Genomic DNA, 12,580 nt, shown 5'->3' on the forward strand with positions numbered 1-12,580 from the left:
GGAACCTTTTCAGCTGAAGAGCAAGGTAAAAATGATTTAAGAGAATAAATAACAAACAATACTTGCAAGAGAACACCCAAAGGATCATATAATATGGATATGCCTCAGCTGTTCAGAGATCTGCTAAGAGGATGCAATCTCAGAAGGCAACCATTCAAAGCATGTTGGTGGGCTGTGAGAGTTCTAGAGTTGCTTTGTTTGGTTAAAGTTGACCGTGCAAACCTGAAATCAGCCAACCTCAGCCCCAAGGCCGATCCCAGGGTGCACATTCAGTTCATTCATGGTCAGGTTTTTTAGGCCTCCCTGCCACCTGGCATGAATGGTGAGCATTCTGTAATGCACACCTGTACAGCTTTATCTGGCAGAGGGAGGTTGGTAGTTAGTGCTGTCCTGAAAATTTCTTCCACATTGTTTTTTACCACTCTCATGTAATTTGATAGAAAAGCAGTGGCTTTCAAAAAGAAATATGAAGGAGAAGAAATTTTGGAGAAATTCTCAAAGGATGGCTTCGGGGCTTTAGTGCTTATGTTACTTATGAGTGGGGATGAACGGATTATCTAAGATCCATTCCATCTGTTTCATGGATTGTCAAATGCCTTTCATTCCATCATCTGCCCATTGCTGGAATTGGATCCCACCCGCCCTGAATTTGCACAATTTCACAGCAAAAATGCGCAAACTCCCCCCCCCCATGCATATTTTCATGCTTTAGCCTATGAGGGAAATGTGCATTTTTGGCTGGTTTTTTAGATTTTGCATATTTTTCTACAATGGAATTTGTGCGAAATTCACAAAAGTTAGAAAACAGGTCCACAAGTCTGTGAAATCCCCTGGACAGGTGGAAAGCCAGTCCACTGTGGAATCAGTGGGTCAGATTCATGAAAATCCAAACTCATTTGGTTCCATTGCAGATTTCTCTGACATCCCTACTTATGAGGTGGCTGCCATTATTTCCATTGGTCAGACGGAGATCTGAGGCTGGGCAAGGGTGAATTCATGGCAGAGGTAGAATTTGAACTTCTTCCAATGCAACTCGGTCTCCACTGGGCCCACACCATGCTTAAGGAGGAGACTGGCAGTAGTGGAAAAGCTTCCCTAAAGCACAGCTTCCCAGTGTCCTGCTTCATCATGAACTCTGCCGCTACATGCAGGTTATAGCTCAGGCCAGGTTGCAATGGATGGCAGCCACAACTAGCAATCCTGCAGCTAAGCCAAGGAGACAAGTTACTCAGCATTGGCCTACAGCAGCCTTCCCCAACACAGTGCCCTCTGGATGTGTTGCACTGCAACTCCCATCATTCCCAGCCAGCATGGCTATCTGAGGCAGTGTCAGCCCTGCTGGAAGTGTTGGCCATGCTGGCAGGAAATAAAGGAGTTCCAATCCAATATATCCAGAGGGGTGTGTGTATTGACTTAGAGCAATGGCCAGAATTCCATAATCTGGCCAAGAGTCACTCCAGAAAGCTCTACCCGCCCCCCTCCAGTGCTGCATCTGGCCACTGCAGTTTTTCAATGCAGTTTTTTGTTTCTCCTGGGGGCAATGTGCCATTCCTGCCCCTTCCCAGTGAGAATTCCCCTTCTCTAAGGCCTTTCTCACCCCTACCTTCTCTCTCTCACACATCAGGTTTTGTTGCCACCAGGACCATTAAGGCTTAGGTCCAACCCTTTATTAAGTCCTCTATCTGTGAGGACACACAGACTTTACTTATAACCTTGTACTGATCCCTTTACATTTTCCCCTTATGTAACCAAGAGCAGAAGGCATAGAATTAGTAAATAAAGAAAGCTTTATTGATTATAGTAATAAGTTGCTGAATAATAAACAGGTAACTCTTAATGGCTTTATCAATATATTATCTCATAAACGGTTTTCCAGATCACACACTCAATCACTTCACAAATCGCCACAGACTTCCCTCCCTCCCTCCGACCTCAGTTCTCAATCCTAACCCTATCAAATCATATCCCTGACTCTATCCTATCTGACTCCCACAACAGCACAGCCCATGATTCATATAGCACACACTTCACCCCACCCTTTCACTCACTCAGCCACTTCATACACATGCAAATCCACCATTCTTCCTGCCACTCATCTTACTCTAGAGATACTCGGCATAAGCATAGACTTATAATGGGAATACATTACTATACTTACAAATTATATATATACACACACACACACACACATGTAATGTCACAGGTGAGTTTCGGAGTTGCAGTGACTTAGTTGAGGCATGCTCCTCAAGGCCTTCCTGCTCCTCGAAGGAGTCGGAGGCCCACTCTGCAGAGTCTAATGGCAGCAGTACCTCCTGGGGTTCAGTGGACAGGGTGCAGGATCTAGGATCAGGCCCCCTGCTCAGGAAGGACCAGGGAGTAGGTCCAACACTTCCTCAGAGCTACTACTTCCGCTCAAGGACTCCACTTCCAAAGGTTCTCAGTTTGGGACCAGTTGTTTTCTGGGCTCATTTTAAGGAACTGGTTTTTAACTTTTACAGCCTCAAGGGCACAATGTTATGCATGTTTAGACAGAAGAAAAAGTCCTACCATTCCCAGCATTCCCCAGCCAGCCTTTCAGGGGGGATTGAACACAGTTCACTTTTAACGTTTTAGGTACAATTATGCCATCAAAGTCTGCAGCCTGAAGTCAGACCTGGACCTTCTTCCATACGGAGATATGACTGAGGTAAGTGTGGTGATACAAGCTGATTTAATGTAGGTTTTCATCATTTCTATAGTTGTCCTATATGTAAACGTTTTTCAGAGTGAAACCACTTCAGTATTCTTATTTTATTTCTCAAAGTGCTGCCAAATTAATCTGCCGTGTTCCCACTGATTTTAGTAGGGGGTGGGGGCATGGAAGTGTGCCAAGGTAGTGGTCTCATGTACTCTTCCTGGCCAAATACGGAAGATTACTCTGTGGATTAGTTACCCCTTAATACATGCTGATTACCCTGTTATACCACTCTCAGAGAGCAATCCTCTGTCTACCGCTCATTATTTGAGGAAGCACCTCTCCCTATATAGTCCTACCTGAGGATTAAGATCTGTTGGAGGGGCCCTCCTCTGCATCCCATTAGAGCAAGACATACACTATAGTGGGACATGGGAGAGGTCTTCCCTACTGTGGCACCCTAGTTGTGCTTGGAGGCCCGATTGGCACAGATGTTGGTTTCATTTTGGCGCCAAATTAAAACATGGCTTTTCACTGAAGCCTTTGAGGGCTAATTGAATCCCCTAAGCTGCGCACCGTTTAAACTGTTATTGTTTTAGATTTTCTAATTGGCATTACCTTGCTTAATGGTTTAATATGCTTTTAGCTGTTTAAATTCTTTATTTTATGCTGTTTAAAGTGATTTTATCTGTATGCCGCCCTGAGATCTTAATGATATAGAGCGGGATACAAATGTTTTAAATAAATAGATAACTATACAAACCCTGCTAGCAAGAACCAGGCAGGGTGGGAGGAAGACTGAGGTTTCCATGGTTACTCTGATTTTACAGGCCACTCCTTCCCCCTCCCAGCCCACCAGAATGCCCCCTGTCCACCTCCATGACCTTGGAAAGAGGAGCTTCAGCAGAGATTTCCACGGAGAGGGAAGAAAAACAATTAGATCTCCTCCTCCATGCTCATAGCTCTGTCTACAGGTGCAGAGGAGGAGACTCGCAGACTGCAGCATCTTATGGGATCCTGGATGCTGTTTAGGGGCTGTAGGATTGCTCTCCCTGACTTGTTGAACTGTGACCAAAGAGCCGTTGTTCCCCCCTCTGCTTTTCAAGGCAGAGTTTACGGGTGAAGTGGGACCTGAATGCGTCCCAGGACCACTACACATTTAGTCCCTGACAATTTAGTGGGGCAGAAGCAGAAAGCCTTGTTTAAATATGCACATGTTATTATCCAAGTTACACAACCTGTATTGCCACATCTCCCCATGAGTGACTTGAAATGAAAGCAGGTACATATTCTAGAGGGGAAAAACTACGATAATAATAGGATTTGGCATCATGTCTCTGTGGTTCTGGCTATTTTGCTACTCCGTCTCTTGCAGCGATTTGAAAGAGGCACCAGGCACCTCATCTGAATGCATATCTGCAACTAATTCCTGAGCTTCTGCCAGGTGGACGTATCCCCAGAAGGTTAATCTGGAGATGCACCCAAGTGGATTGCCATGTTATACACGTTCTGCATTATTGTATCCCTGTTGTAAATATCTCACATGATGGAGGATGGGGTGGGGCAGGGGGCTGCTATTAACTGTAGAGGGGAAAACATACAGAGAGAAGAGTGCGTGTGTGTGTGTGTGTGTGTGTGTGTCTATGTCTCTGTCTCCTTTATCATCTCTGTATGTGGCAAACAGAAGCTGGGGGGGGGGATGGCTGACCTTGCAACTGCTTTTAGGAAAGAAAAAGATTTCAGGAGATCTAATCACTCAAATTATGGAGGGCTGGCAGTGCCAGCATCCAGGACAGGCACGGTTGGGCATCTGCTGACTTCCCACAGCCTAGCAGGGGCTGACTGACAAGAGCCCTCTGGGCCTGCTCCTCCACTTCACCCTTGCAACCTGCTTGTTCGCCTGCCTCTTGCTCTGACCCAGACGGCGGGTGAGGAGGAGGAGGAGGAGGAGCAGATGCCCCTGCCTGCTTGCTCACTGGCTCTCTGCCTGGCAAGCAAGCAAGGGGCAGCAATGAGGAGAAAGAGGATGAGCAGTGATAGCAGCTGGTGACAATGGCGGTGAGAAGGTAGACTCCCTGAGGGAGGGGGCCCACTGAGGGTGCCTTGCCCAAGGCACCTCAAAACTCTGAAGTGAGCACTGGGCATGGGGTGGGGTCAGGACTGGGCCATGGGCAGCAGCCTTGGGGCAGCCCAAGGAGCTGTGGGGCTGGACAGTAGTAAGTTAGAACCACAGGGGTCAGGGACCAAAACATAACCCAGGAAACAAAGATGCATCTCACCTCAGGAAGGGCCTTGTGGCTTCAGCAAGGCTGACTTAGAACAGGAAGCCATTTTATACCACTTCCATTGGAAAGTCCAATGGCTAGGATGAGTGGAGTCAGTCCAAGACCTGAAGCTGCCATGCGCAGTTCAATGGCTCGCCACACAGGTGAGCTGCACACATAGGAACCTAAAAAGAGCAATGTTGGATCAGACCGAAGGCCTATCTAGTCCATCGCTCTGTTTCCCACAGTGGCCAGCCAGATGCTTATGGGAAAGCACAAGCAGGACAGGAGGGGAGTAGCAGCTCCTGCTCATGTTCAGCCATAAATGGTATACAAGGCATACTGCATACGCTACTGGAGGCAATATATAGCCATCATGACATCTATCTATCATCACTTTTCTATACCACCAAATTGCTCACTGGGCAACTCGCAACAGTTACACTCATAAAATATAGCAACATGATCAAACATAATATAAAACTTTTAGAAATTTAAAACTGCACTATAAAAGCAGAGTGTAAAAAAACCCAGCAGCAGTATAAAGACCTAAAAATACAATAACAAATTTAAAGCAATAAAAATTAACTCATAGCCATTGATTGCCTTATCTTCCATGAATTGGTCTAATCCCCTTTGAAAGCTGTCCACGTTGATGGCCATCACACAGATCCAGTAGCTGCTAACAGAGGGAAAATTAGGATCAGGGCCAGCCCTACCATTAAGCAAAGTGAGGTGGTTGCCTGAGGAGGCAAATGCTAGGAGATGGCAGCAAGGTGATGGAGGAGAGAATTGTGTGCCACGTGGCCTTCCCTATAACCCCCTAAGCTAGCATGCTGCCTTCAGTTGTGGTGCAGGATGCTGTTCCATCCATCAGTGTTGAACAGAAATGTTCAATCTTGAAGAAAGGCTCTTGTACATGGAATGGGAGGGGGTGCCATCTTGTTCTTTGCCTCAGGCAGCAAAATATTTTTCGGCTACCCCTGGGTAGGGGGTGAGCCTTTATAAAATACAAATGTCCCAATGCCTAACTCCCCCCACCAATTTAAACAAATAATTTCCCTCCTGAACCCTTCTAAAAAGTCAGTAAGGGGGGGGGGCACCCAAAAAGGCAAAGGGGCTGTAGTCCCTGTTGCCTTTCCCTGCAATTTGAGCACTGTAGTCAGGGAATTTCCATGTCACAGCTAGTTTGGATCCAAGACTTTAGTTCTCAATGTTCAATGAGGCTGTTGAATATTTGGCCAAAAGTATCTCTCAGAAAAGTAGGTTATATAAACACTTCTTGTGGGTGTTAGCAAAACCTCGTGCTTTGGCAGAGTGATGAAATTTAACTTAGCAGGCACATGTGCTCACAAAGCCTTTCTCAAAAACATACCTATATACAGAGAATCATTTTCATTGTCTATAAATAAAGCATTGGCAGTGTGAAAATTTATCATGGGTGTTAGGAAAATTCCATGGTCCAAACTCAGTGGTGAAATGCAGCTCGGTAGTCACATGTTAATAAGCGCATAAATCTTTTATTAAATGGGAAGCTCTTACATGAAAATGATTATTACCATTTGGCTGACATTGTAATCCTGCCCTTTTAAAGATAGGGGAAAGGGGCATAAACCTTTCTGGAGGTCAGAAGCAGCGAATCAGCTTAGCTCGTGCCGTGTACGCCAACAGAGATATTTACTTACTGGACGATCCTTTATCGGCAGTCGATGCGCATGTTGGAAAGTATATTTTTGAAGAATGCATCAAAGAAGCTCTACGAGGGAAGACCATACTCCTTGTTACTCATCAGCTGCAGGTAATGGAAAGAAAATGAAATTGGTTTCAACAGTTTGGAATACAGGTGTTTAAAAGAAAAACTCTTCAAAGGATTCATGGAATCATGGATCATTCACATGCATGATTGGGTTGTCCATGGTGAAATTAATTCAGTTTCCAGTTTTAAAACATGTGGATCCTTAGTTTTAACTGCGAGAACTGCAACAAATCCTTGCAGTGTTCTGGAGTGGTCCTATTCAGGATTCCAGGGGCAGAATTCAATGGGGCTCTTATGCCCCTGGCAATCCTTTTCCACCCCACCAATTCCCTTCTGGAAGTGGTAGGTCCTGCCAATTGCATTGTGCAAGCAGGACCGACTGCTTACGCAAGGGAGATTTAGCACTTCCTAGGGGAAGCCTGGAAATGCTTGTTTCTGGAAGGAGGCAGGTCAGTGGAACTCCCATAAGGGACCTGCCTCCTTCCAGAAATGAGCGTTATCACTTGTTTTGGGGTGCCCCGGAAGCACTAAATCACTGTTGCACAATCGCTGGGGTTTGAAGTAGGGATGGACGGAGACACCTCCATCCGGGGTTGTTGCTGGCTTGCCGAGCTACTGCCCACTGGTCACACGAGCCCTTCGACAGCTCGGCAAGCGACCGGCCAGTGCTGTGGACCCGCCCGCTCCTTCCCCGAGCCACCAATTTGCACAACAGTGGCAGCTCAGGCATTTCTAGGAAGGGAATGTTGCACAGATTGTGGCCGTAAAGGGCAATCTAGGCAACACAACAGGCTTGAATGGTTTTCATTTGTACAAACACATCTGCCCTGAGAGTTCCCAGTTACTTGGGGCTGCCTCTGCATTCTTTCCCCTGGTAAATCTGGGTTCCTATTTTGTCCCAATTTTTGCCTTTGGGAGAGCTGGCTGGCTGGCTATTTATTTATTTAGTGTGAGTCTTGAGAGTTGCCCTTCTGAAAGCTTCAGTTCCCTTTCCCCTCGTCTCCAGAAGTTAAATCTTGAGGCTGGCAGGTGTAACCTCTCAAGTGTCGACGTGTGCACACCAAACCCTGAACGGCCAAACTCGGTGCCATGCCATTGGCGCAACTTGTACTTGTGCCTGAGTGGCTTCCAATACAGTAAATCGCTGCCGTGCCCTCCCAACCTCAACTGGGAACCTGGTGTGGGGGATAGCGGGGACCCTTGCAGTTCGTGCATCCAGTCCAGGTCACTCCGACGTGCGCCTGTCATTTGCATCAAGGGGGGAAGCTTCCATTGCAATAGGGGGCCCTGATCCTGATCAGGACTGAAGCAGGAGGCAAAGGATTAAAAAGCCCTCACCCACTCATGCAATGCCAGCCCTTCCACATGTACCTGTGATTCCCTTTTAAATAGCCATTCATGCAATTGCTAATTGCAGGAATGGTGCCTCCTCTGGCCTTAAGGTGAATCATAGAATCATGGAGTAGGGTTGGAAGGGGCCTACAAGGCCATCGAGTCCAACTGCCTGCTCAATGCAGGAATCCAAGTCAGAGCATCCCTGACAGATGGCTGTCCAGCCTTGTCTTGAACACCTCCAGTGTGGGAGAGCCCACCACCTCCCTAGGTCATTGGTTCCATTGTCGTATTGCTCTAACAGTCAGGACGTTTTTCCTGATGTTCAGACGGAATCTGGCTTCCTGTAACTTGAGCCCATTATTCCATGTCCTGCACTCTGGGATGATTGAGAAGAGCTGCTGGCCTTCCTCTCTGTGACAACTTTTCAAGTACTTGAAGAGCACTATCATATCTCCTCTCAGTTTTCTCTTCTCAAGGCTAAACATGCCCAGTTCTTTCAGTCTCTCCTCATAGGGCTTTGTTTCTAGTCCCCTGATCATCTTCGTTGCCCTCCTCTGAACCGTCTCCAGTTTGTCTTCATCCTTCTTAAAGTGTGGTGGCCAGAACTGGACACAGGACTCTAGATGAGGCCTAACCCGTGCTGAGTAGAGGGGAACTAGTACTTCACGGGATTTGGAAGCTAAGCTTCTATTAATGCAGCCTATTAATGCAGCATATCGTATGGCCATCAAGCCGCTATCTAGTGGCCATAGGATTGCTCATCAAGTCCAGCCCCCTTACTTGAAGTACTTGAAGAGCGCTGTCCTATCTCCCCTCAGGGGGCATATACTCAGTCAGCCATTTCACACACCACATCTGCTACTTACTTACTGTAGGACTGTTATGTTTGCTTGTACCCCCCGCCTGGGCATATCTTTAACCAAGAGAACTAACACCCTCCTGGCATTTAACTCTGCAGAGATTGGCAGCTGCCCAGTAAATGTATGCGATACACCAAAAGCAAAGCAGAGCATTTGGCAATGTGCTGTAATAGTAGGAGTAGCATTTGGGGAGGGGGGCATTAAGCAGTAATCCTTGGTTTGAGAATTGGGGTCTTACAAGGATTAGGTCCATTTTCAGCAGTGATATGTCATAGTCTGATGTTCTGATGTGGGGGTGTTGCCACTTGGAATATCTCTCTTTTTTCGTCCCCCCCTTTTTATTTTTTTTATTTTTCACACATGTCATATCTATGAAAACATAACCTACAAACAATATAAACACTAAATTTCCATCCATCTGTCACATCAAACTATGTAAGAAATACTAGCTATACAATGAAAAAAGGCCTACATAATGCTAGATATAAAAATTATCATTAAAATTAAATACAAAAATAGGTTATATAAGACAAAGCATTACATTGACAGATGGTAGAGAGAAGAATCCCAGATTTATGAAGGAGTGGAAACCTTTTATTGAATATTGGAAACATAATTATAGTATAGAAATTCATCTATATTCCTGCTTTACCATTTCCTAAATTATTGGGACAACAACTTTCTCATCACTAATAGACTCCTCACAAATGTCCTTTCCATTGTATTTTTCTTGATCTAGTATGGGTGTTTTACCATTGCTCCCCCCTCCCTCCCCCTTGAAGAATAAAATAGCAACATCACACCACCAGGTGGCATGAAAGGCACAGCTCAGAGGACATGCATAGCTACAGTGTTCAGCTTCGAGAAAGAGAGAGAGAGAGAGAGAGAGAGAGAGAGAGAGGAGAAAAAATTGTATTTGTTCTAAAGAATGCAGAGAAATTGTGTTGCTTGGGATAAGTGGAGCCATTCTATGCGTAAAACATGTACTCCGTCAAAAGCTATAAGCACAGCCCCAAACCTGCCTTTCCCAACCTGGTTCCCTCCAGATGTTTTGCCCTGGGACTCTCATCAGCCCCAACCAGCATGGCCAGTGGTCAGGAATGCTGGGAGTTGTAGTCCACAACTTCTGGAGGGCACCAGTCTGGAGAAAGCTGCCCTAGACAATTCTTACACTAATTTAGTTCCCCTGCTTCAGCTAGGCCTCGGAAACTATCTAGGAAGAGATGGATGAATCTGTCAATCTCAGTTTCTCATTTTTCCAGTCTCAAGTTTGGCTTGACCTGTTTCCACATCAGCTTGAGATTCTTCTTAATAAAAAAAAGTTTGCATGACAATTTGTATGCATTTCTGTGCGCATTTCTCCTAATGCTCACATGTTTTTGTACACTGTTTTGCCTAATATATGCTCTTGGAACAAGCTATTTTCCAGATAGAAGGTGTATTTAAATGTTAGTTCCTCTAATATACTTTGTTGTTGTTCAGTCGTTAAGTCATGTCCGATGCTTCGTGACCCCATGGACCATAGCATGCCAGGCCTTCCTGTCCTCCGCTCTCTCCCGGAGCATGCTCAAGTTCATATTCATTGCATCGGTGATGCTATCTAGCCATCTCATCCTCTGCCGTCCCCTTCTCCTTTTGCCTTCAGTCTTTCCCAGCATCAGGGTCTTTTCCAGACAGTTTTCTCTTTGCATTAGGTGGCCAAAATATTTGAGCTTCAGCTTCCATATCTGTCCTTCCAATGAGCAGTCAGGGTTGATTTCCTTTAGGACGGACTGATTTGACCTCCTTGCAGTCCAGGGGACTCATAAGAGTCTTCTCCAGCACCACAGTTCGAAAGCATTAATCCTTTGGCGCTCAGCCTTCCTTATAGTCCAGCTCTCACAGCCATACATCACTACTGGGAAAACCATAGCTTTGATTATATGGACCTTTGTCGGCAAGGTGATGTCTCTGCTTCTTACTATGCTGTCTAGATTTGCCATAGCTTTCCTCCCAAGGAGCAAGCGTCTTTTAATTTCATGGCTACAGTCACCGTCTGCGGTGATCTTGGAGCCCAAGAAAATAAAATCTGTCACTGCTTCCATTTCTTCCCCTTCTATATGCCAGGAAGTGATGGGGCCAGATGCCATGATCTGAGTTTTTTTAATGTTGAGTTTCAAACCAGCTTTTGCACTGTCCTCTTTTACCCTCAACAAGAGGCTCTTTAGATCCTCTTCACTTTCTGCCATTAGGGTGGTATCGTCTGCGTATCTGAGGTTGTTGATAATTCTCCCGGCAATCTTAATTCCGACCTGTGATTCATCCAACCTGGCGTTTCTCATGATGTACTCTGCATATAAGTTAAATAAGCAGGGCGACAATATGCAGCCTTGTCGTACTCCTTTCCCAGTTTTGAACCAATCGATTGTTCCATGAATTTGCCACAGTTTGTTGTGATCCACACAATCAAAGGCTTTAGTGTAGTCAATGAAGCAGAAATAGACATTTTTCTGGAATTCTCTTGCTTTCTCCATGATCCAGCGAATGTTGGCGATTTGATCTCTAGTTCCTCTGCCTCTTCGAAACCCAGCTTGTACTTCTGGTAGTTCTCGGTTCACATACTGCTGAAGCCTAGCTTGTAGGATTTTGAGCATCACCTTGCTGGCATGTGAAATGAGCGCAATTGTACGGTAGTCTGAACACTCTTTGGCATTGCCCTTCTTTGGAATTGGAATGTAAACTGACCTTTTCCAGTCTTGTGGCCACTGTTGAGTGTTCCAAATTTGTTGGCATATTGAGTGCAGCATTTTCACAGCATCATCTTTTAGGATTTTAAATAGCTCAGCTGCAATACTGTCATCTCCACCAGCTTTGTTGTTACTAATGCTTCTTAAGGCCCACTTGACTTCACTCTCGAGGATGTCCAGCTTAAGTTCAGTGACGGCGCTATCATGGACATTAAGATCTTTCCTGTATAGGAAAGAATTCTGTGTATTCTTTCCACCTCTTCTTAATCTCATCTGCTTCTGTTAGGTCCCTGCCTTCTTTGTCCTTTATCATGCCCGTCTTTGCACAAAATGTTCCCTTGAGATCTCCAATTTTCTTAAAAAGATCTCTAGTCTTTCCCATTCTATTGTTTTCCTTGATTTCTTTGCATTGTTCATTTAAGAAGGCCTTCTTGTCTCTCCTTGCTATTCTCTGTAACTCTGCATTCAGTTGGATATATCTTCCCCTTTCTCCCATGCTTTTCGCTTCCCTTCTTTCCTCAGCAACTTGTAAAGCCTCATCAGACAGCCACTTGGCTTTCTTGCATTTTTTTTCTTTGGGATGGATTGAGTTGCTGCCTCCTGAACAATGTTACCGACCTCCGTCCATAGTTCCTCAGGCACTCTGTCTATCAGGTCTAATCCCTGAAATCTATTCCTCACCTCCACTGTATATTCATAAGGGATATGATTGAGGTCATACCTGAATAGATAGCATCACGGATGCAATGAATATGAACTTGAGCACGCTCCGGGAGAAAGCGCAGGACAGGAAGGCCTGGCGTGCTATGGTCCATGGGGTCACGAAGAGTCGGACACGACTGAACGACTGAACAACAACAACAACAACATACCTGAATGGTTTAGTGGTTTTCCCTACGTTCTTCAATTTCAGCTGAAATTTTGCAACAAGAAGCTCATGATCTGAGCCACAGTCAGCTCCAGAT

General features: G+C 45.5%; 1 protein-coding gene across 1 annotated transcript in view; it reads left to right on the forward strand.

The window, feature by feature from the left end:
• Window positions 1-12,580, forward strand: part of LOC146338881 (ATP-binding cassette sub-family C member 12-like) — a 117,395-nt gene that overhangs the window by 49,058 nt on the left and 55,757 nt on the right. The window contains exons 13-14 of the mRNA XM_084812425.1: window positions 2,614-2,686; window positions 6,533-6,736. Of these exons, the coding sequence (XP_084668551.1) occupies window positions 2,614-2,686; window positions 6,533-6,736 (277 nt within the window). The remainder of the gene's footprint in view (window positions 1-2,613; window positions 2,687-6,532; window positions 6,737-12,580) is intronic.

The sequence above is a fragment of the Heloderma suspectum genome, chromosome 8 (genome assembly GCF_057233095.1).
Source record: "Heloderma suspectum isolate Gila_16-S chromosome 8, 16-S_ref, whole genome shotgun sequence".
Lineage (NCBI taxonomy): Eukaryota > Metazoa > Chordata > Lepidosauria > Squamata > Helodermatidae > Heloderma > Heloderma suspectum.